The sequence below is a fragment of the Desmodus rotundus genome, chromosome 4, assembly GCF_022682495.2.
Source record: "Desmodus rotundus isolate HL8 chromosome 4, HLdesRot8A.1, whole genome shotgun sequence".
NCBI lineage: Eukaryota > Metazoa > Chordata > Mammalia > Chiroptera > Phyllostomidae > Desmodus > Desmodus rotundus.
In genome coordinates, this window is record NC_071390.1 from 10,831,403 (window position 1) to 10,857,844 (window position 26,442).

Genomic DNA, 26,442 nt, shown 5'->3' on the forward strand with positions numbered 1-26,442 from the left:
TGGAAAATAGCAAAATTATCATGCGAACATAAGGAATTATATATACTATAATTCATAAATGCCTAATTATTAAAACAATGACATAGTCATGGGTAGAAGCAACCTAGCAATCTTATATACGATGCAACTACATGTGGTATGATCATTCCTGATATATATTACATTCAATCCTCATCAAATTAAAGCTGACTATGTGTAAATGGCATTAGAAAATCAACATTTAATATCACAAGAGGGTCATGTTCCGCTATCACACAACCATAGCATGCAAGTAACTATGCGTTAGCTGTAAACAGTGATGTGTCATTCGTTACCTTCCAGAAATCCAGAGAACATGAAAAGTACCTATGTAGCTCTAAACGCCAACTATATTTCAATGACTTTCACACTGAACAAAACTATGTTGTGTAAAGCAGCTTTGGGTATCTCTCCGTGTTCTCTACAAGGGTCTCGTGGTCACCCTGAAGTTGCGAACGAACAATTCCCAGGAAGATCTGCAGTGCGACTGAGCTCTCGTGAACTGTGGTCAAACTGAGAACGTATGTGGTCCTATGTGCCAATGGGAAAGGCAATTTGCCTCACTGTTCCTGTCTGCCATAATTCGGTTTTGAGTTATTAATAATAGGCTGAGTGGGGGCAACAATGAACTTCTTTTTTACACTGGAGACTTTCTCTCCTGCCACTAGCGTGTTCATGTTAGAAATGAGAATTCTGTAGATGCTTGCCAGCAAATGCTCCTTCCTGTCTGTCTGTATTCTCAGTGAAACGGTTGGCAGGAAGGAACCTGGGTCATATTGTAACTTGGGAGTTGTCCCCTCTACAATACTTTCCATCACATTTGTAAAAGGTGGACGAACTCTAGGAGCTAGGAGAGGAAGACCAAAAAAAGATGATCCATTCTTCTAAAAATGCAGAGGGGTCATTCAGGTCTGATCCAATGGCTCCTAGGCAATTATAAATTACCACGTTAGAGCAGAAGGGCTATAGTTAGTTGCAGCTCTCTGCAGGTCTGTGGCACGGGAGGCTGTGTTTGGAAGGAGCGGGAAAATTGATTGTTGGACAGGCTCTGCCAGGCTCTATCAGCTCTGATAATGAGTTAGGCGGTCAGCAGGGACCACAGGAAGGTCCTCTTTCCTCGGAATTCTAATAAACCTCCTGTGAATCTGCACCTACCATCCATCTAAGTGCGCGCATTTGGTTCTGCATTCCAGTTAGGTGGAAATAGCCACATTCTCAAAATGAGTTTGAACGTGATACTGTCACGTGAGATATTTAAATACATTGCCTACATCCTACTAAATCAAAATCTTGCATTTACATTTACAGTGAGAAAAAACAGTATTTAAAGCCATTGCAATTTGTTCATTTCCTGTTCATATACAAGTGATTTAAGTTTGCTTATGAGGCAAAAACTGTACAATTCTCATCGTTCAGGCATTATAAAATGTCTTTCTTTAATGTCTTGGGATATAAACAGTTCGGTTTACACGAATTACATATTTTTCATCTGCATAAGAAACAATATACATCTTTTTCCAGAGCAATTTAATGTTATCTAGGATACGCCTAAGAGAGTTTTAAAACCTGACTTTATCACCCTTGACCTTCAATACTGTTACTCCTATAAAACTTGTGAACATTCTTTGGCCACTTGGGTCGTTGCCCATTTGCAGGGAACTGTACTTGGGTCCTGGGACCATACACAGTTTCGCCTCCATAAAGCTTGAGGCCGTAGACCAGCCTTAACGGAAGCCACTGACAAAGTGAAACAGTACAAATTATCCAGGAGCAGTTCCTGTTTCTCAGACACAAGTTCCTTGACGTGTTGAGAGGTGGGGTTTGCGGTTTCGGACTCCGGAAGTCTTGTCTTTACTATCTGAAGGCTTCTGTTGTGAAATATCGATGAGGGCGCTGGCAATGGCGAGGCCTGGAAGAAAAGGAAAGAGGCCTTGAAATGTTTGGTTAGGTACTTCTAGGATGGCGACAGTGGGGGCTTCGCACTGTAATTGTACTGTCTTACATTCAGTCATCAAACGTTTAGCTGCTTATTGGAAGATACCAGGTAGTTTAGTCTTTACGTACGGTGTTTCCTAACTTGAACACAAGAACTTGACTCATGAAAGAATGAGGATCTGACAAAGTTCATTGGCTCTGACTTCATACAATCAAATCCTGAGATGACAAAATATCACAGTGAGTTGTGGATATGACCCACAACTTCGTTTCTGTGTCTGAACACAGGTTTGCTATGAATGTACAAGGGATTTCCAGTGTTACTATTTTTTTTTATGTGTGTGTATGCAAGTGTGGAACAAAGGTCATTGCATTAAAATAAAAAAAAATTAGGGAAGTTTTAGGTTTACATAAAAATTGAACCGATACTGAAACATGATTATAAACTGAAGTCCAGAGTTTGCGATAGGACCCACACTTGGTGTTGAACAGCTCTACGCGTTTTGGCAAAAGTATTATGTCATGTATTCACCGTTAAAGTATCATGCAGAATAGCTTATTGCCCTGACAATCCCCCATACTTTATCAACACATTTCTCCCCGTCTCCTGGGCCTCTGGGAATCACTGGTATTTTTAAAAATGTCTCTAGAGGTTTGACTTTCCCAGACCGTCATATAATTGGAATAGTAAAATGTAAGTCTTTTCAGATCGTCTTATTTCACTTAGCAATATGCCTTCAAGTTCCATCATACCCTTTTTTTGGTATAATGGCTTTCTTTTTATCACTGAATAATATTCCATTGTCTAGATAAATCACAATTTGTTTAGCCATTGAAGTACATCCAGATTGCTTCTACTTTTTGGCAATTATGAGTAAAGCTACCATAAACATCCTTTTGCAAGTTTTTGTGGTAATCTAAGTTTTCAAGTCACAAACACCTAGGGCCGTGATCTTTGAGTCACACTGGAAGCCTATGTTTCAGCTTTGAAAGAAACTGCCAAATTGTCTTCCAATGAGGCTGTGCCATTTAGTGTTACCACCAGCGGCTAAATACCACCAGCGTTGCTGTTGTCCACACCTTCGCCAGCACTTGGTGGTGTCAGCGTTCTGGATTTTAGCCATTCTGATAGGTGTGAGGCTGTAATTCATGGTTGTTTTAATTTGTAATTCCCCAATAACACCTTCTCGTATGCTTTTTTGTTATAGGTATATCTTCTTTGGTGAGTTATCTGTTCAGATCTTTGGACCATTTTTCATTGAGCTATTTGTTTACTTATTGCTGTTTTACGAGATTTCTTTTACATTTTCGATACCAGTCCTTTGCCAGATACGTGTTTCGCAGATATCTTCTCCCAGTCTGTGGCTAACCTTTTCATCCCCTTAAACTGTTTTTATGAAGAGGAACGAAAGCAGCCCAGGGATAAAATTGTGCTATGCACAGGTGGATGTGGAAGAATGGTGACCTGTAGAAAATTAGCTGATAAATATCTTAAATATAAGAAAAGGACCTTGAGTATCATCAGCAGAAGACCAACATGAAAGTGATCTCTAGCTCTCTTGGGCAACCCCCCAAAATACTGTTTAGTTACACACTGCTGCCCGCTGACTGACGGGGACATCTGGTAGGATGTTCAGGGATAATAAAGTTTCCTAAATTTGTCAAAGCAATGGCTCCACACGGATACCCTGGTGTATCACAGCCACCCACACATCATTTCAGTTTCTGTTGAGCCCCCTGTAATTCTTGAGTGAAACAGAAGGTACCCAATTGAAGCAGGGTGCAGCCAAGAGGAGGTCCCCAAGAAGGGATTTGTAATGGGGTCCAGGACTCCGGGTGTCCAGGAAATATTAGAAAAATGTATGTAGGATGTCCTCACCCCCACAAGCCTGAGCCAGGGGGGATGGGACACATGGAACAGGGCCATTCAGAGCTGTGTTGGGTAGCAAGAGCTTTGCAGGTAACCCCTGGCAGTCATTTAACATATCTATAACCTTTAACTGGTTTCATGGATATGTTAAATAGCTGTGGCCCTGCTTTGAGCCAGGGAGATGGGAGTGACTTCCACCCAAGATGGGACTGGGAAGCAACTCCCCCTGGTTACAGGGCCTGCGTGAGAGCATGGAGATGATTGGCTCCATGCCATGGGGCCACACCTGCCCAGACTTACTATGGCAGCCCAGTAAAGCTGGAAGAATACGTGGATGCTGGCAGGTGTAACTGACTGTAGGAGGAGTCGGAAATGGGGCTGCAAAGGAAGATGGGCGCTGGGATTTAAACCTAGGCGCGGCAGCCATAGTGGGGGAGGACCACAAGGTTTTGGAGGAGAAAGGAGACCATGTGGCTCTGAAGAGAGAGGAGATCACGCGGCTCCAAAGTAAATGGAGAGGAGACCACGCGGCTCTGAAGGAAAGAGTAGACCCACGAGGTTCTGAAGCAAGTAGATAGATAGAGGTCCATGTGGTTCTGAAGTAAAAGAGGAGAGTACCACGAGGTTCTGAGGGGAAAGGAAGAGGGCCAGGATCAGGCAGCTTTGGTGAAGTAAAGAGAGGACCACGCGGTTCTGAAGGAGAGTAGAGAGGACCACGAGGTTTTGGAGTGCTTCTTTTTGCCACGCGGCTTAGGCAGCAGGAGAGACTTTGCCAGGAAGAAAGGGGAGGAAGGACTCTTGCTGCTGGGCCATGAGAAGGTGCCACATGGCTTTGGATTAACTGGAGATTGCAGCAGCCACACAGCTGATGGTGCTGGGAGCCTGAATCACGGACTTCTACTTCTTTTCCTGAGATACGGTACCCCGGACTGGGCACAGGGAGAGGGAAGGACTGTGCATCTGTGGGTATTCTAGAGGACTTTAGTATCTTATTGAAGACATTAGGTCATTATTCTAAGTTTGTGTAACTTTTAAATAAACAATTCCTTTCCTTTTCACCAGTCTCTGGCATTGAGAGACGTCTTTCCTCTGGCGGCGGGCATTGTGAACCTAGCAGGTGGGTGTGGGGGAAGGAACCTCCAGAGACAGAAAGGGGGAATCCTTTCTGTAATAATTTATCGTGAACCACCCCCCCCCCCTTGCTCTGCAACACAATCACATACTAAAACCAAGAGGCCAGAGTGCCTTCCACAAGATCTCGGGGACTTGCCCCTGGACGGAGCTGACCCAGACCCTGAGGCTTCAGAGACGGCTCCTCGAGGTACTGCGTGGAAGGCCTCGCGTGTGGATCTCATCCTACGTAACGTGTCACGAGACTATTTTATTCCTGTGGGTCAATCTATTCTTAGCTGGTTTATAGGAGAAACAGCAAGGTCAGGTGAAATATATGGAGATGTATATGGTTATGAGTATATGTATGTTTTAAAGGAAAAAAGAAGCCTCGAGAAGATTTGTAAATAGAAGAGCAGCTATCTGTGGAGAAGGAGAAAGTGATAGTGTTAGGGGGAAGGGATTAAACAATTATAGCTATTGACAGCTAAGTTAATAATCTTCCATATGTACCATGTGAGGGTTGCTGTTAAATAACATACTCTTTCAGGATCTTAACTATTAGCTCATATTTCTTAGAGATAACACAATATCAAAGGGTCAAAGTTTAAATAAAAATTGCTTTCTTGACTTTTGAAAGGCACATATGAACTTCTTAAATGTCCAACACAGAAGTTTTGGTCACTTATGCTGCTGTAGGAAATGCTTATTTTGTTACTCCTTTAAGGGAGGGAGCTGAGGCCCATTGCTGAAAAGAAACCCCCAGACCTTGGTACTGCTAACCAAAAGCTCAGTTCAGACAGACCCTCATCTCCTGGCAAACTGGTGTCATCATTCAGGGCCTCCCGTTATTTCATTCCTGGCACCACCCGGTCCAGAGACGGCCAAATACGACAAATACTATGTATGGGCCTACTTGCATGTGGACAGAGCCCACTTACACTAATTTCAATGATCGCAGCAGCCAAATATGAACTCATGTTATCCATTAAACTATTGTGTGACCTAGTCCGAAGGAGTTTTGAGAAAACAAATGCTTTCCCATTTACATGTGGCCCCAAGGCCATTCCCTTGCAGAAGGTACAGCGCCAGCAGAGAAGTAAACAGTTGACAGGAAACTGTATGCTAATTCGAAACTGTCACTGTGTCTTCGTATTCTGGGGCGTGTGAAGTCCAAAGCCTAATTAAAGTGTTGTCTCTCACAACACATCCTGGGTTTAGTAATGGTCCGTAAACTTGGAAACACATTCAGTTGAAAATAATAAATCCTAAACCATGTTTCGGTTCTTAATTTACAAATGAAATTGCAAATCATGCTTATTTTAATTTGACAGCTTTTGGTCCTTCCCTATGAAAATGGAAAACGAACTGGACTCTCAGATTCTGTGTAAATGGCAACATGAGCGTAGAAAACCCTGCGTTCCTCCCCTGGTGATATCTGAGTGGCCACCAGCTGCACTCACAGGGGACACCGAAAGGGCCCCTGGCCCAGGTCTCATCTTCTTGATGGGCCAAGGGAGGCTTCCGCTGAGATTTAAGCTTGTGTGCTTTATTGCATCCCGCAGCATGTGGCACAACATGAGTTACTCTGCTGTATAAATCCTGCCCGGTTATTAATAAGTAACCCACTAATCGTAATAGCTACCTGTGTGCGCACTTGAGTGCCAGAGTGTTGCGCGCAAGATTTGGTTCCTATGCCTTTATGGCTTCCTGTGTTAATATTGGCAGAACTTTAAACAATGGCAACCCCCAAATTGCTAGGTCCTCCTTCAACCTACAAGGGGGCCTGAACCCAAGAGTAAACGAGAGCACTGTCCTCCTGAATTGTCTAGAGTGTGGAAGACTCATTACAAAAGGGAGAAAGGACAATTAAAGTAATTTCTATCATTTCCCATCAGCATGCTTTATTGTAGGGAATCTAATTTCCTTAATTGATAAAAAGAAAAGTCAAGTCAGTAGCTCTTTCAAAAAGACAATATTACCTCCGCTTTCCCCACAATGTAATATTTATATGCCTGTGGGAGGCTGAATATACAAACAGGCAATGGCTGGACCATGTAGAAGACCGGAACCCTGGCCCAAAGCTGCGGCAGCCTGCCCAGGAAACCAACCCCTGAGATGACAAGCAGCGCAGAAGCCCCCCTGCCATGTCACACGTGCAGGAAGTCCGACTGCTGTCCCTCATAACAGTTGTGGAAGTCAACTTATTATCCCTGTATCGAGGGGCCCCCAATACCCAGGACTTGATCAATCAGTGACAGCTTCTGGACGCTTGGTCCCTGCTTCCAACTCAGGACCAAACAGAGAAAAGACACCACGCTCCCCTAACAACCACACAGGCCACCCTGCACAGAATTAGCCTGCCTCCAGCTCCCTGAGGCCACAGCCCCCAGTCAGGGTGTCCTGGAGCTTCTCTTGGTCCCATTCTAAAGAGTCCCCACACATCTGCCTATCTTTAAGTCTCTGCCAAGACAAGCTATGGTGCCGACTCCCCGGCTATACATAGCAAGTTCTGAATAAATAGCCTTTGCTTGTTTTTGGTTTATTTTTACACCTGCAATGCAGAGATAAACATAGCTTGAGATCTTTCCTGGATTAAAAAAATATGCAGCAATAAAATAAGAACAATTTAGAAATAAGTTCTCTGCTTCGCCCTTTGAGGCAAATGCTTCCTCCTGGTGTAGATTTCCCCAGGAACCATTTCCCAGTGACGGGTTACCTGGCAGTGACCCCGTGCCCCCAAACCATAGGAGGAAGCCCTTGCTCCCAGGAGGATGCTTGCGTTGGCGCCGTTAGAGTCCCATGAAAATCAGGTCAGTCTAGAAGATCATTTTTCAAAACGTCACACAAATCATCTGATGAAATCTACTTATTGCGTTCTCTAGGCCTAGCACAGTTCCTTGTTATCAAAGCAATACAATTAACCAAGGGAACGATTCATTATGTTGGACTGGTGGTCTACAGGAATTTCATTTACCATGTCAAGATGATTCACAGACGCCGCGGGCTGGCAGAATGGATACCAAACTATGCGGGGAGATTCAATAAAAATGCTGGGGTTTAAGTATTTACTGTAAGCTTTACCTTTTTGCACTTGGAGTCCTTAACTACCAGACACTATGGCAGTTAGATTATTTAAATGTGAATTATAAACCTCATAGGAAAGCAAGCAGCATCTTCTGTTTCCTGTTCCATTTTCAGTGACCCTGGTGTTTCAACCCCGAGCTTGTAACGCGGGATGTCTCCCGGCGGCTCTGGATCGCCCAGGGCAGGGCCAGCTTGGCAGGAAGCAGACTCCTCCGGGACCATGCGGACTTCCTTCAGAACAGGAGCACACCTTAGTAGTCACCGCTTCGGATGCCACGAGCTACCACAGGTATTTTGTAAATAAGTAGAAGATGCAGCAAAATTGCATCTTTACCCAGAAGCTTAGAGGGGAAAAAAACCTGTATTTTCTTCCTAGAATGTAAGAACTTTGTTTTTCAGTAACATGTATAGACATGCCCTAAAGAAAATGCAATGTAAATGTCTAATAGCTAAATATTAAAATGGCAAATGTGCCTTTTTAAACCTCTAAATTGTGATGAAAATCGCCAAAAAAAGAAAATCAGGAATTTAGTTATCTTTAGAAAAACTCTAAGTTTTCCTAATGGGAAGTAGAATGATCTCAGAAGACTCCAGCAGTAACAATCTACTCATAAAACTACTGAGGTGTGTTTTTTTACAATTATGCAGAACAATTAATAAGTACAGTAATAAAATACTGCGCATCAAATGAAATTGCCTTGGAAGGAGCCTTCTCACTTTCTATACAAACATCACGCTTCTGTTTTGCATTTGAACAGAGCCTGAGAAAAGGCATTCACTTTGGAATGCTCTCCTCTCCAGTCTGTGTAAGAGCAGGCACCACTATATATTTTAATTTTCCAGGAAAACAGCTTCATTAGGCGTGAAAGGTTAATTGCAGGTTTAAGTGGAGCTCAGGGACCTGTGCAAGGTCTGTTGTGAATTGCACATTCTGCTTCAGGAAGACTTGAATGAGAGCTGTAGACTGTTTACCCTGCTGAAATGTTTTACTACCTCATTTACTATCTGTCTTCTTTTACGGCTTGTATTTGTAGTTCTTCTAAACCTTAATGGCTACAGTTTTATTTCACTGTAATCAGATTTAAATGGAAATACCATGCTGGGGTGTCTAAATGTTTTCCCTCTGATTGTATACAGCTATGAGCCAATCAGAGCCTTGGCCATCCTTCACATGATTAAGAAAGTGACTTTGGGAAACTTTGATGTTACATAGACTCTAGCTATTGTGCAGAGTTCATCTAACATTCAGTGTGGCCACCCTTGCCAATATACAACTGGGGATGGGTGCATAATTAGGAAATATGTATTTCTATTTTAATTTATCTTTTGGAAGGCCAGCGTGACTGAAGTCATTATTAGGCAGAACTCCAAAGGTTACGCTGTTGAACAAAAATTGAAATACTTCAAGTGTCGAAAACAGTGGAATGACAAACGGGCTATTCACATTTATCTGAGAGCTTAAAGAAATGATTCTCTTTGCCTACCAAAGACCAATGATAACTACAGACGTCAATGTTTAAATACAAATATAATTGTGTTCTGATTTCAAATTTTTGTTTGGCCTTTAACACATCATAATGTTTTAAAATTTCATTTAAAGACGCGCTGTACGAGTACTCCAAAATGTAACCCTCCCCGAGCACCACAGATGCCGCTTCCTACAGCGCTGCCAGGTACTCCCTAAACTCTGTAGAAACTGTTCCCTCGCTGGGGAGGGTGTGCTCGGTGAATAATGACCATCGCTGTCTCGAGTCATTGTTTGAGGCAAATCTTCATGGCTTTTAACCAGGAAAGCTGCTTTTAGACCTTAAATCTAATTTTAATCATATACTAGAAAAATTTATTTTGAAAAATTTTTGATTCTTTAGGGGCACAAACACTACAAGAATCAGCCTTGAAGCTACCTTGCAAAGTTGTTAAATAAATTTCCAAATGATATTCCCTCTTTCTAAGCCAAGTGGGAAACCATTTTCTAGAATTTTCTTTCTTCAATTAAAAAACAAATCTGACATATGATAATACATTATTTGAAGCGCTAGTCATCCTTAATGTAACTTAACTGAAGTACTTACTGCTCATTGAAGAAACTGAACTATGTAATCTGTAATAACTGACATAATTTATTTTCCATTAGGTATGGACATTGTACTTTAGCATTTCTAGTAGTAAAATGTCATTGGTTGCTTCAAATTAAATGAGATTATACGTGGCAGTATTTTATAAGCTATATTTATAATGTATTATCCAAAGTTAGTCATTTCTATTACAAAACAATCAGCTACTAATAATACAAAATCAAAATTAAATCACAAATTTCCAGAAAACTCCAAAGTCCTAAGGATCAAAAAATTCTTTGTAGAGCAAATCACTTCAACTATTCTTTCTTGAGTGCCTATTACATATGTCCTAGGCACTGCCCTGGTCCCTAAGGGTTCAGCAGGGACTAAGACAGACGAGACATAAGCGATTCTGTTCTTCACAGCAGATCGAGGTTGTGTCCTCTTTTGACCCAGTGATCGTGGTGATTGAATGGAAGGGTTTAGAAAAGTGCCTGGCACACAAGAGATCAAAAATGTCCATCATCTGACACGATACTATAGAGAGAGCACCCTAAAGATGCCACCAGAAACCACTAGAACTGACACACGAGTTCAATACAGTAGCAGGATGCAAAATTAATATTCAGAAATCAGCTGCATCTTTTATGCACCAATAAGGAACTATCAGAAAGAGAAATTAAGAAAACAATCCCATTTAAAATTGCATCAAAAAAACCACAACAACACACCTCTTGGAATAAATTTAACCAAGAAGGTAAAAAACACCTGTATTCAGGAGATTATATGACATTAAAGAAAGAAATTGAAGATACAAATAAATGGAAGCATATACTTTGCTCATGGATAAGAAGAATTAACATAATTAAAATGTCCATACAACCCAAAGCAATCTACAGATTCAATGCATCCCCTATCAAAATACCAATGGCATTTTTTTCCAAGAACTAGAAAAAATAATCCTAAAATGTATTTGAAACCACAAAAGACCCAGAACAGCCACAGCAATCTTGAGAAAGAAGAACAAAGTTTGAGGTATCATGCTACTTGACATCAAACTATACTACAGGCGACGATAATCAAAACATGGTGGTACTGCCATACAGACAGACACACAGATCAATGGAACAGAACAGAAAACCCAGAAATAAATCCACACCTGTATGGTGAATTAATCTATGACAAAGGAAGCAAGGAAGCAAGAATATTCAATGAGGAAAAGATGGTCTATTCAATAAATGTGCTGGGAAAATTGGACAAAGACATGCAAATATATAAAACTAGACCATCTTCTTGTACTATATACACAAATAAACGCAAAATGGATTAAAGACTTGAATGTAAAACTGGAAACCATAAAATTCCTAGAAGAAAACATAGGCAGTAAATTCTCTGACATTCCTCTGAGCAATATTTTTTTCTGATATATCTCCTCAGGCAAGGAAAAGAAAAGAAAAAAATAAACACATGGGACTATGTCAAACTGAAAAGTTTTTGTACAGCAAACCATCAGCGAAATGAAAAGAAAACATACTGAATGAGAGGAGATATTCACCAATAAGGAGTTGATACCCCAAATTTATAAAGAACTCATACAACACCAAAAAAAACCCCCCCAACAAAACAAAACATAAATAATTCAATTAAATATAGGCAGAGGACCTAAATAGACACTTCTCCAGAAAGGACATACAGATGGCCAATAGACATATGAAAAGATGCTCAGCATCACTAATCATCAGAGAAAGGCAAATTAAAACCACAATGAGATGTCACCTCATGCCTGCCAAAATGACTATCATCAGTAAATCAACAAGTGTCGGCGAGGACGTGGAAACAGGGAGACCTTAGCGCACTGCTGGTGGGATTGCAAATGGTTTGGCCACTGTGGAAAATCAGTATAGGATTTCCTCAGAAAAATCAAAAACAGTGCTGCCACAGGACCCCGCAATTCCACCTGCGGAGGTATAGCTGAAGAAATCCAGAACGCTAATTGGAGAAGACATAAGCACCCCTATGTTCACTGCAGCCCTGTTTACAATAGCCAAGATAAGTAAGCAACTCGCGTGCCCATCATTACATGGTGGATAAAGAAGTGCTGGTGCCTATGCACAAGGGAATGTTATTTGGCCATAAAAACACTGAAATCTTACCATTTGCAACAACATGGATGGACTTACAGGCTATTATGAGAACCGAAATAAGTCAGTCAGAGAAAGATAAATATCATGTGATTTCAACTATGTGTAGAATCTAAAGAACAAAATAAAGAAACAGAACAAAAAACAGTTCATAGATACAGAGAACAAACTGAGGGTCACCCAATGGGGAGGGTTTGTGGGGATGGGTGAAAAAGGTAAAGGAATTAGGAAGTACAAGTTGGCAGTTACAAAACAGTCACGGGGATGTAAAGTACAGCATAGAGAATATAGTCAACAATATTATTGCAGTATCTGCATGGTGCGGGTAGATTCTAGAACTACCAGCGGATCACTTCATAAATTATATAACTGTCTAATCACTATGCTGTACACCTGAAACCAATAAAATACTGAATGTCCACTATAACTGACAACTAAAATTTAAAAAATGTCCATCATCATCATCATCATCATCATCATCGAGTGAGAAATTTACAGTCAAACAGGAAGCAGTAGACAAAACAGGGGGCACTCAAGGGTCTTCCTCTCTCCTTCGGTAGCGTTCCTTCCGTCCGTCAAAAGTCGGCATGCCCACCACGTGGAATGCCAAATAAAGGACAGAATTTGATAGGAACACGGAGTCACGGACAGCATCAATTTAGAGTAGCATCGCCAGTGAGTTGGGAGTGGGAAGTCCTCAAGCCAGAATTATTTCGATGTCTTGCATAATGAAATTGAGAACTTCCTCATGAAGGTATGATGACTTAGAAGTATTTTTTGCTCATTAAAAAAATGGGAAAGTATTTGAAGTCGATAATGGGAAAATAGAAGAATGATAACATTAAACAAAGCATTGTTTATATTAATATTGCTTATGTTACTGGAAATACTACCAATAATTAAGTTTTATATCTTTTTTAGAGTTAAAAATGCTTTTACATTCATTATCTAGGTTGTTCCTTAAGACTGTTCTGCTGGAAGTGGGTCAGGAAGCTATTTTTATCCTTGCTTTGCAGATGGCCCAGAAGAGGCACAGAGTGATTAAATGACTAGTTCAGGCTCACACAGCTGCTATTAGTGGTGGGACCCGAACCCAGGACTCTAGATCAGGGGTCCCCGGCCCCTGGGCTACAGACCAGTACCGGTCCCTGGCCTGTTAGGACCGGGGCTGCACAGCAGGAGGTGAGCGGCAGGTGAGCGGGCCTTCGCTCATATCCCCGCCTGAGCTTCACCTCCTGCCCTCTCCTCACTCCCCTCAACCACCACCCCATCCGTGGAAAAACTGTCTCCCGCGAAACTGGTCCCCAGTGCCAAAAAAGGTGGGGGCCGCTGCTCTGGGTCCTTTAACTTGCACTCCACTCACTTCTGAGCTGTTAGAAGGAAACTGCTGCTTTGGTCAAATGACTAGCGTGTTATTTTGGATCAAAAGAAAAAGGAAAAACATTGGTAGGGGTGTGAATCAGTTATGGCCAAAGGCATTAATTGATGCTGATAGTAATAAAAACAATGATAATAATACAAAAAAACCCCCAACAACTGTCACGTTCACATTGATTGAATGCTAACTACATGCCAGGCACTGCCCGCAGCACTTTGAGGCATATTTTACCCCTTACGCAGCAGGAAGGAGTGGGTGATGACGCAGGTCATACCCATAAACACACACCGAGGGCACGCTGCAGGCAGGGTGGTTCAAGCTGGTGGCTCTCCGAGAGTCATTGCCAAACAGCATCGAGCCAGGGCAAGAACACAAGGGCTCCTAGGTTTGCTAACAACTGCACAGAAGCAAATTCTGTGAAGTTGGCACAAGGCGGGAGGGAAAGACAGAACTGAGATCTCCTCGGTGGGTGTGGAGATCAAAGGGCCCCGATGGGGGTGATCTCTCAGCTGAGGTTTGAGAGATGAGAAGGAACTAGTCAGATGAAGGACACTGCTTGAGGGAGGTGGTGTGTTTGGGGGACAGGGAACTACCAGTTCGACATCGTGAAAGGGGAAGGGTGTTTGGGAGACTTCAGGGCATTGCTATGGTTGAAACACAGGTGCAAATGGGAGAATGGTGAGAGAGGAGGGAGGCAGGCGGGGCGGGGGGTGGTCCATACAACAGCCTTCAGTGCCAAATTAGGAAGCTGATTTTTAATCTGCAGGCTGGAAAGAGCCATGGAATGAGTCTCAGGAGAGAGGAGGCACAACCAGACTTTTATTTCAAAGAGACAACTCTAGCAGTAGCACGGAGAACAGACTGCAGTGAGGGGTGAGAGTACTATCATTAAACCCGGATAGGAGTGCAGCAATCCGGACAGAGAAGAGGGGTGAGGAGGACAGATATGGAGGAGAGATTAATATGGGAGATGTAAACAGGGAGAATCTGAAACAGCTCCCAGCTTTCTGGCTGGGGTGGCTGAGCACATGAAGGAGGGACAGGAAGAGCCTGGGTGTGTGGGGAGGCGGTGGAGTATTTGTTCAGCTCGGAATGCACTGAGTTTGGTGACCCATGGGGCATCTTAGTGGAGAGGTCTAGCTGGATACGCAAGTGTGAAGCTCAGGCACAAAGTCTAGCCCGGCGGTGTGGAGTCAGGGGTTATTTGAATGGATGGAGTCTGAAGACTTTGTACGTGTGCAGGTGGGTAACACCAGCAGCAGCTGCTGCAACAGTTAAAGCCTAAAATCTCAGTGGCTTAACCAAATGGAAATTTATTTCTCACTACACAACACCCAAGGTGGGTGATCCTGATCGGTATCAGAATGTGTACGCGGGGGCAGCATCTGTTCTGCATAGTTACTTAGGGACCCAGGAAGACGGTGCTTCGACTGTGTTATCTTCAGTGTGGGGTTTTCTATGGCTGCCTTGAGCACTGACATCTAGGCGCCAGGCGGGAGATGAGAGAGCAGGAAAGGTACACCCCCTTCTAAACCACCTTGGGCCAGAAAAGCTCTCGACACTGTTCCAGTGCATCAGCAAGTACTACATTCCAGAAACTACTCTCCACTGGCGGGGAGGGGAGTGAATCTCAGGTGGAGAGCCAGCAGTCTCTGCCACCGGAGTGGATGAGGCCACCCTGGCAGAAAGAACAGAGTAAGGAGAAGACCAAGAAGAGGACTGATAACTGGGAGGAGATCCCATGAGAAGACAGGAACACCCAGAGAGGTAGGTGAAAGCCAGGACTGAGATTCTCCAGATTCCCTAAGACCAGTTAGTGGTTACTTACAACCTGTGCATCCTATTTTTGTTTGCAACAAATAGCCCCCAAATTCCATGACAACTGTAAGCCAGCAAGAGTTTGTGGCTTCCAACTGTTCTTGATCTGAAATACAGAATATCCCTTGAGAGGTTTCTCTTTGAAGCAAGTTGGAGTGGGTGGCTGTTCAGGTCACTTCTGGTCCCACAAATTTATGGCTTCAGCAGGCCGGCAGCAAGGATCCCAATCTCACTACTGGCCTGTCCCACAGATGCTGTCATGTGGCAGCAGAGTGGGCTGCCACAAGTGTCACTGTGAAGTCCGGGATGACTGGGTTCAAGAACTTTCTTGCTAGAAATATGCACCTGTTGTTGTTAAAGACTCGCAAAGGCCTGGGCACACTTCCACCGGCGTGAGAACCATATGGCTAATAGCAGGTAGGGCTTGTACCATGTTAGGTGTGGTTCCTATGATGCCAACAACACATGTCGAGAACTAGCTGTATATCTCAGATGGACCAGGCTTACGCCCAGAGAGGGCGAGCCGCGCTAGTGGGCGTCTGCCCTGTATCTTGGTCACCGCCGCCTCTAGACAGGTTTTAATATCTGTGTCAGTGTGTGTGATGTTCATGGAAACAGCTGCCACACTTGCATGGCCTCAAAGCATTAACAAGTCAACGCTCCCTGAATGTCTTTGGCGAGACATGTAGGACTTTAAACCGACTTTGGGAGTCCCACCACATGCTTCCCTCCGTTCCTGAGCAAACACTTCCCAAAAGGAAAAACTGGCTCACCTTTCATGTCTGGGTCTCTCTCTCTAGAGATCTGTACAAAGTTAGAGCCAACAAGAAAACATATTTTTTTTTCTTAGCTCAGACACTTATTTTTAAGAAACTAGACTGTGATTTTAAATCAGGGTAAAATAGTATTGGGTGGCAATGTGTATCATCGCTTTCCACAGTACTTATATTATAGTACTTGGGAGAACAGGAGACAGATACAAAGTTTATGATGTCATATAACACAGATGTACCACATTAAATATTAAAAGACAAGCTATCAACTAAAGAAATGAATTTTAGTATTATCCAAGGTGATGTTTCTGCTCCCAGGTTCATAGCAATCAATATTTTTAAATAATTTCAACATGAAAAGAAGTCGAAAATATACAACTATCTCTGCAAAGTCAAACTATTATTTTAGCAAACTCTAATGGTAAAGCAAATTTATGCCTTTGATATAAAACTCTCAGATCATAGGAAAAAGTAGATGAAATTATGCAAATCCTCACTTGTAGTCATTTAGATAAAGTGGAAGAACAAAATACTATACAGAATCATGATGTTTCCATTAATGTTATTATAAGTTGCTTAGACCTTACCAAAATGTATTACAGATAACTTAATGGCCAAAGGCATTTTAACAAAAACAGACGTGTCTGTAGCCAACCTGATCCCTGATAAGCTTCCTTGGCTGAAGGAAAATGCTGTTTAGGGCAGTGTATTCCTCAAAACAGACTCCAAACCATCCCCCTGGCATTTGCTAAGTGTACCAGGAACCCGGGAGGTACACCTTTCCTCCAGGGACTCATCACGGGTACTTTTAAGAAGCAGTGTGTTTAAATGACCTCCTGTAATCGAACAGCAGATAGTATAAAAGAAGCCTTCATTCTCTGAAGCAATTTTGAGAATCTGGCTGAGCCTGCCTCATAAATGCAAACCCTTCTGAGGGAAAAAAGTATCATTTTACCCCACTTTGCTTTTGGGAACACTCAAAGTGGCCTCTGTGCTACTGTACATTGAGAAGTATCCCAAAGAGTCAGCAGTAATGGGAATCTTTCAAACTCTGCAGGTGGGTGAGCAGACATGGGAGGTCTAGAACTTTCTGATGTTATCTCCCGGGGGATGAACACTGTCCTGAATTCACTCCAAGTTGTCTCCAGACACAGAGAAAATTCTTCATCCATTTGCCTCATATTCTCTGACAGCAGTTTTCTAAGTGAATTCCAAATGTATTTGTAAAAGGGACATAACCTCAGGTTCCTCACAGGGTGGCAGAGAAAAGGGTTAAGAGAAGGATGGAGGCAGAAATTCCTGTTAGCACACGCCATTGCCGCAGGCCTACTGGGGACGGAATCAGGATGTCACTTGTGGGGCAACACGAGGACTCTGCCCTCTGTATGAGGCATACTCACTTTGGATGTTATCTACCTGCTCTCAGTAAGTGCCTCAGCTGGCAGAGAGATGGAAAAACTTGCTTTCAGGTCAATAAAGTAAATCTCGTACGATCAGTGGTTGATTAGAGCAGGACCTTCTGAACGGTGTGGACTCCAGGCTGCATTCTCTAAACGGTTTCAAATGAGTGCTACCCTGAGGTCTGGGCAAGGGGCCAGCTCACCACCCAGATGCCGCTGACAGTCAGCCCAGGGGCCAGTGAGTTCCCATGATTAGAGAATTTTTGTTTTTTTTAGTGAAGAAAAGACTTACATTTTAGAGGCATTCTATTTAACAAAGTGGAGACGTATAGCAGAAGTACGGTACTATCAAAGTTTTAAAAAAGTATAAGTATTTCAAATTTGGTTTCACATTCTTTTACTCGAAATCCTTAATTATTAAAGTCAGAGAAGTGCAGATTATAAACTTTATTTGCAAAAATATTTATGGCTTCCCCTAAACAATGTCAAAGAGGATCTTGAAAGGACAAGCTCTGAGTGGCTGATTTATAATTGATGATGTATGTGGCGCGTCCCCCTGGCTTTTCATGGTAAAAGACTACTTTTTAGAAATCACTTTGAGAAACTGGGATCACAATAATCAGAACAAAAGCAAATCCTGCAGAATTTTGCATGAGTAACTGCAGCTTTTAATCAGGTATGTTACCTTCCCATTTCACTTTCTGGGCTTGCAAATAGCCAACCTGTTGTTTTTATTTCTTTGGTCAAGTACTAGTTGAGAGGAGAGAATGGAGAAGCAAAAATCCTGATCCAGAATCAATGAGCCACAATGCCAAAGGACTTCCCATGCTGTTCTAGAGGGCCAGAGTGATCTGTGAGAACAGAAGGCCTGTGAACAAAAAGTAGACCCTAACACCCAGGACTGGCTGGCTACCGTCTGGGAGCGGTCACTCTGCCGCACATTTACAGCGCGCTTTGCAGGAGATTATAAACGACGTTCTCTCAAAAACATTGCATGCGCTGCCTGGGGTGACATGGCTGGCTTAGGACAGAACAACTCAGACGGCCTGAACTGACCCAGCTGAGGCAGGAGCTAAGCCACTTAGATCTCAAATGGAATTTCAATTCAGATAAAAGCAACAGTTAAATCGTAGGTTGCTGATTTGCTTGGTCGTTCGACTGCACGGTGTAGATCGGCACCCAGGGATGGCGCCTCCGTGGTGTGGCCAGCTCATGCTCTGGAGCGTATGGCCCAACCTGAAGGGGTGTCACACTGCCCCTCTTAGCAGGGCCTTCGTTCTGACGTGTCATTTAACACGGCAGAGGCAACGAGGGGGAAATGTCACGTACATCTCCGGCATTATTGTAGGATGAAATGGATGATTTAATAACTGTAAGAAATTTGGGGAAAGGCCCGTTTAGAACAAGAAAACAAGGCACATGATGCCTCGTGAAGATGCTTTTAAAATATGGAGCATCGGCATTGAAGTGTGAATTGGACATAACTAATTCAGTATAGCCACGTCTCCTGAGTCCAAGCACAGGGGAAAATACTTCCTAAACGCCCTAAAATGGTCACTATTATAACATACGTAAATCTATACTGCATTTTATGGAAGGATTCAGGAACCAGCAGACTTCAAAAGGCGCTTCTTTCACAGGTTATTTACCTTTTCTCGGACATTTATGGGGGATTGATCTTTGAAAAGAAAGGTGAACTGAAAAGAGAAAATATGTATTTTTTAATATACAAAAGCAAACTGTTCAACTTCCCATTTTTAACATACTGATGTGTTTTGTCCTAGTATTACTCAAAATTAGCTTTCTGATAAAAGTTCATATTAATTATCCCATAATGTAGTGTAATCACTGCTGACATTTTGAAAGAAGATGTTAAGGAAGCCAAGATAAAAACTAAAATGTGGGTGAGAAATGTTACATATGTTCCTCATTACAGCCCCACATGAGTTCATTTTCTCTTAAAGGAAAACCCAGCCAGGACGACTCTGAGAGGCAGGATGAACTAGCAGGGCCCCCCGACTTACCCGAGCATGGCCCCTTCACGCCAGGCACTCCCTAGTTCTTAGATGGTGTGCCCAAACCATTTTGGATGTATTTCAACTTTAATGTCATTGTTTCATTAATTTTCGTGACTTTTAGTATGATATGAAAACAAGAGGGAATGTATTGAAGATTTACACATTAGATCTCTCTCAATTTAAATGATTAGCCTTCGACTTAAGTGGGCGCTAAATCTAATCTGACACTTCCTTTTAAATTCAGTGAACGTTGCAAACGTTAATGTTAAAAAGCCAGGTACTTTAATTATACAAAAATTCTCAAACCCCAGTATGAAATATATGTAGTCAAATTTAACATCTATAAGTTTTCCTTTAAGAAATGTGAATATAATTGGCCCCCATAGTTTATTTATGAAGTCAATAAAAAATAAAGTTTACCATAGAAAGGTCGAAATTGCTCCCTGTTGAACTGAGTGAAAATCAACAGAAATGTTATTAAAATATGAAAAGCAAAAGAAAATACCGATTTTGATTCTCTCGTGTTCCTTAGGATGAGTATTCCATAAAAGGGGTTACTTACAGACAGTTATGGCAAACGGTGCAAAGATTCAGTGAGAATCCTTGGTAATAATCCCCCTGACGTGGACTTAATCTTAAAAGAGTGAGAGGATGAAGCTCACAGGACGCATTTCTAGAACCTGATCGATAAGAACTTGCCACACACACAAACGCAAGTCCATACCCATGGGGCAGCAGACTAAGTCCTGAGAATCAGCAAGTTGCAAACCAGTTTATTAAATTTATAGTGGTGCTCTTGGTATAACCAGTATGAACACAAGCAATATACTTGCTTATTTAAATAAAAACTGTTTTACTTCCGGTTTTGATTGGAACAAAGAAAAAGATAGTGATGATCAAAAACTGCATCCGGGGCCCTTGGTTTGAGATAATTAATCACTAGACAATTTCCTTCTCAGGGATACGGGAGGCCAGACACTTATTAAGGAGCTTTTCCGAGTTTCATATAAGGCAATTAATACAGGTTTCACTACAGAAAATTACATTTTAATGACTTTCTGTTCAAGTTACATGAAATTTCATGTAAGAAAAAGCTTACCGAGCCCAAGATTTCCTTTCCACCCATGTCATTAAACTCCTATTTGAATATAGTTCCCTTCACTAACAGTGAATCAATTAGCTCCAACTTATGAACAAGGGCTGCTGAGTTTAAGCACAAGAGTTTGCACAGCTTTAATTTGCATTCACAATAAAACACAATAAATTAATTTGCTACTTGGGAAGAATTTGACAAATGCATTAATCATGAAGAACGTAAATTCAGTTTTCTTTACTCTTCCTCACGAAGACGGATGTGAGATAAGAGACCACACCTTCAACATTCTCGGAGCAGAATGAGATGTAGTGATAACAGTGGAGATGTTCTCAGAACCAGAGAATCTGAGCCAGAGGGAATCTCAGAAATTCCCTGGAGTAACAAAGGGGGAACAGAACAATTCCATCTCCCCAAGTGTCCATGGAGCAAAGTGGCAAAGAGGGATTTTTTTTCCATTTTCTCCTTTGGAAACCACCGCAAAAACTATCATTTTCCAGGACTAATCGGCTTTTCACTGACTTTGCTTCCTCCTGAACCAAGCCACTCCTCATCCCCGAGGTTGTGAGAGCTCAGTTTGAGCTCAGAGATGACGCTCACTCATAACATGAAACATTTGTTGCATAATTTAGATTGAAAAAAGAGCATGAGAACAGCACTAAAACTGTTCCCAACACCTACACTGCGCACCGATTCTTTTGACAAGACAATGAAATATTGTCAAACACATTTACAAGTTTGTATCGCTGTGGAAAGATTTGGATGAAAAAACATTCAACAGCAGTGCACTGTATTGTAAATATTTCCCCAGTGTTGCTACTTGTCTTTTTACTTTGTTTTATTTTTTTTTCTCTTAGCATCAAACTTTTGCTTTTAGATGTAGTTCCACTCACAGATCACCTTCTTGACTCGCTCCTATGTCATGTGACTCCTATGTCATGTGACTCCTATGTGCTGCCTGGAAAGCCCTTCCCTACTTCCCATACAAGGTACTCCTTGTGTTGTCTTTGTTGCTTTCTTTTTAATGTAGATTTTGATATTATTAAGAAAATACAACCCTGGCCCGTGTGGCTCAGTTGGTCAGAGGATCATCCTGTAGACCAAAATGTCATGGGTTTGATGACTGGTCAGGGCACATCCCTAGGTTGTGGGTTCAATCCCTGGCACAGGGCATACGAGAAGACAGCCAATCCATGCTTCTCTCTCTTGCATTGATGTTTCTCTCTCTCTCTGTCCTCCCTCCCTCCCTCTCTAAAAGCAATGAAAACATGTCCTCAGGTGAGGACTATAAAAAAAAGAAGAGAAAGAAAAAAAAGAAAACGCAAACTTACTAGAAGCAATACTAATCACAATATTCTTAGCAAATGTTCAACCTTTATTAGTGACTTTTGAATGAAATGTTATTCTAATTTTTGACTCACTACACACATACAATATACATGCATGTACATAGCATATGCAACATGCATGTAGTGAATGTAATATACATGCATATGTTAGTTACTGGGTTACGCGAAGGTGTTGATATAATAATATAGGTCATGGGGCCACCTCACCATCACTAGAAACACTTCAATCACGAAGAAAAGAAAGGCTTTGACAAGAAAATACTGTAAGTGCATACAGAAGGGTCTAAGCGCAAACTCACAGAGCTTTTTGTGACTTATACATGTTGAATCATAAAAATGATTCATACTCTCCCTTCACTGCGGGCTAAAGAAGCACCACTATCTTAACAGTACGAGGAAAATAACCCATGTGTCCACTCACTACACCGGGGCTGTATTTTCCTTCACCTAAAAGTTTTAAATTATTTTTAACCTAATTGATCTTTGTTTCTGAAGAAATGAACTTAGTGTCTTCTTCTCTTAACCTATGACTCTTTTATCTATATGTTATTCTTTATATGAAAGCGCTTGCTTTATTTCTTAATTGCTTTAAACATTTTAAAATCTACTCTTAATAGTACCACCTATGCCAGCAAGAAAAAGGAATTTTTTTTGCTACAGATAATCTTTACTCCCTTTGGAAAAAGGATATTATCCTGGTTATTTATTTATGTATGGAAAAAGGCTATGTTATTTTATTTTAAAGTATACAGAATTTTGACATACTTATCCTCAGAAAATTCTGCAAAATTAAATCTTAGCTAAGTGATCAGAGACAAACCAGTCTTTACTCTGTTTTCTTTACTAAAACACACAAATCCCAGTTGACAAATGGTAGTTTGTTTCTTTACAAGGTAAGGCTTAAAATAAAAGTAACTTCCCAAGCTCAGGCAATGCCAAGTGGCCTATGTAGAGCCACAGAATTGCTATCACTTCAAGTAAATCTTGGAGCCAAACGTATTTGGTGAACGTGTGGGGCTGGGCTCAGAGAAATTTCAGACCCTGGTCCAGCACCACGTGGACCTACAGCCCTGGGTTGTGAGGCTGGCAGCAGCCTGGAGCAGGAGGCGAGTCACAATCAGCGAGGCTGGAAAGCCCACAGGTGTTGAAGAAACATTTTCCCTCCCAGGCTTGAAAAACGGGCATTTTTGGTGAACCCCACATGGTCTACCATATTCGGTTAATCTTTTTACTTAACAGTATTGGAAAATGTAAAGTTATAAAAATGTGATTAACTTTAGGATCACTCCACTTCAAAATGCGGGGACTCACCCATATTTTACACTGACGCTGCATCTGAAGTGAGGTTTAGTCCCATTATATCTCCTCTGGCAATGATACGAGGTGCACGTACATGGCACCTGCTACTTGATGTTCTCAACACCTGAACAGTCCCCCCGAAGACTCACACCTGAGACAGGTAAGGTTGGAAGGTGAATGATGGGCACAGTCATCAACCTGCCAGCCAGTGTGCCCTGGAAATGCAGGGGCGGGAGGTATAAAAGGATATAAGAACCGTGACATCGGAAGATGTAACTGGAATCTCTCACTTCCTTTTTAAAAAGTTGTAACTTACAGTTTTCTTTTGATCTTTTAACACATAATAGGCCATCTATAAACTTTTGAAACAAAAAAGACAGCAGAGCTACCATCTACACCCTTCTCTTTTACATTGTGTAATTATGTTTCTCTTCCTTTTGTCACATGTTCTTCCTCTGCCACCCTTTAGCTCCTGGCTTCCTTTAAAAAGCAGGTAGTGTGATAGCTGGTGTGTGATTTGACATTCTTGATTAAATAACTGCATTTGCTAAACTATCTTCTAGTCTTCAGAGACCGCCTTTTGTGAAAGTATAAAAATGTCTACTGAGACGCCTCTCATGCTATCTTATTCTGAGCAACTTCGACCGCCACACCACTATGTGACACTGCGGAACTACCGCCACACCACTATGTGATACCGCAGGACTACTGCCGCACCACTATGTGTCACTGCAGGACTACCGCCACACCACTATGTGTCACTGCGGGACTACCGCCACACCACTATGTGACACTGCGGGACTACCGCCACACCACTATGTGTCACTGCGGGACTACCGCCATGCCACTATGTGACACCGCAGGACTACCGCCACACCACTATGTGACACCGCAGGACTACTGCCATGCCACTATGTGTCACTGCGGGACTACCGCCGCGCCACTATGTGACACTGCGGAATTACCGCCACACCACTGCGACACTGTGGGACTACCGCCACACCACTATGTGACACTGTGGAACTACCGCCACACCACTATGTGACGCCGCGGGACTACCGCCACGCCACTATGTGACACTGCGGAACTACAGGGAATTCAGATGGTTTCAAGAACCATCGCTGTTACTGCGCTATTCTTAACTTCTCGTTTTGGTTCATAGATTGTTTACCTTTAAATATCCTCTACACATACGGCAGCTCCAGAAAGAAGTACTGATATTTTGATAATTCTTAACAACTTCATTTTTCTCTTAAAACTTTTTGTAATTTTAGTACCAATATCTGTAAGATATTGGGTTTGTATGACTTCCTTTTATATATCCTGACTAGAGGAACTCCCTATTTTATTAATGTTTCCATCTAGGCCATGAAGGTGTTTTTACTAAAGCGCACAATGGAAATAAATCATGCTTTTGGTGAAACACTGCAAGGTCACTTTAGGGGAAAGCTCGAATCCATCTCATGGGCTTTGGGGCTGCTCTGCCCCTTCTGAGTTCCCCTTGGAGGTTTCTACCAGCAGAGTCTCACGGCAGACGGAGCTGGCTGGGCTCTTGTGCCCCTCTCAGACTATGGGCATCTGTAATGCAGACAAACAATCAGATGACCCTCCAGCGGGCCACAGTTGGACGTCTCAGAATTACAGTCTCAATATCACTTTTGCCCACAATCCAGCTTTTGCCATTTCTTTGGAGGTGCCTGTGAGACCTTTGGCTCTGGCCGGCCTGAGTTCCGTGAATAGCAGCAATAGCAGCAAAGATGACAGAGGTGAGGTCAGCACGCACCTCCACATGTTTTGTGCAGGAGTTGGCACGAGATTCCATCCACCTTGGGACACCGAGGGGCGATCAGAAGACAGCGGGCACCAGAACACACCACCTCTCAACATTTACAGCCAGACCACTGTCTTCTCACAGACGGGAGGGATGTGAATGGTGGGGCCTAGGATGACTATGGGAGAAGCAGAGATCCCAAATTCCTCCTCTTTATTTTAGCTGTTGTACAACCTTTTGTAGACCATGAATAATAGTTACACCGTGGATCAGAAATGTGACTGAAAACGTTACTCTACGTTGAAAAAACCGGAGGTCCCTTCGTTGGCGCTGGCTAGTAATGTTAACGTGCTCCGTTCAGGCTCACCACAGACTGAAATGCTGTCTCTTTACTCTTACAGTAAGTGATACCTTATAGCTCACTTGGTCTCCTCTTGTTATTTTTAAGCATGATTGTTGATGGGTTTCAAAATCAAACTGCTATTCTACTTTAGCACAACTGGGAAGCATAACCACACAGATTTGCTCATTACAGAATGGATCAACATTTGTACTACTACTTACCGTGGTGTGTATTATTATTACACACCTACCATGGGCCAGGCACTACTCTGAACACCTTAATACATTAACTCTAACCCTTCTAACAATCTGCAAGGTAGTTGTTATCAGCTTATCTTACAGATGAGAAAACTTAATCCCGAAAGGGGTAATAAGATACTAACTAACGGTAATTCATGGTAGGACCAGGATTTGAATCCAGGTCTGCCTGTCACTCCGCACTGCCACACTGCCTCTCGGCACCTACGCAATGATCAACCGAGAGCGATGCTTCTCAACAGTAACAGACTCAATACCCTCCTTTGAAAATACTTTGTAGTGCTCCTTATAATCTGAAAAAAACTCACAAAATGTAGGAAATATTTACACAAATAGTTTTCACTAAATCAGTTCTAACTGTAAACTTCAGGATACTTAATTGGACAGTAACCTTAAACTAAGGTGCATTTCTGTATGCAAAGCTTGCATATGGCTCTATCAGGAGGAGTCAGATACTTTCACCTATCTGTAGAATCACCAAGCATCCTTCAGGTAAAGATGCAGATCAATAGAAGTGTCTTACTGGTGAGTCAACATACATGGGACACTGTTGCCATTGAGGTGGTTTTGAATATCTAGAAAGCTCCTAAGCAAACAGCAAAAAAAAAAAAAAAAAAGTATAATCTATCCACTTACACAGTGGTTTTAATTTTGGAAAATTTAGTACATATTAAACCCATAAAATTGACTTTAATGCAATACAGAAGTTCTAGTTCAGACCACTG

The 26,442-nt window shown here is 42.2% G+C and overlaps 1 protein-coding gene across 1 annotated transcript in view; it reads right to left on the reverse strand.

Moving 5' to 3' along the window:
* Positions 1-950: 950 nt before the first annotated feature.
* The window catches only part of ATRNL1 (attractin like 1), a 495,303-nt gene continuing 469,811 nt past the window's right edge, over positions 951-26,442 (reverse strand). Inside the window, exon 29 of the mRNA XM_024555570.4 lies at positions 951-1,927. Coding sequence (XP_024411338.3) covers positions 1,803-1,927 — 125 coding nt within the window. The 3' untranslated portion in view covers positions 951-1,802. The remainder of the gene's footprint in view (positions 1,928-26,442) is intronic.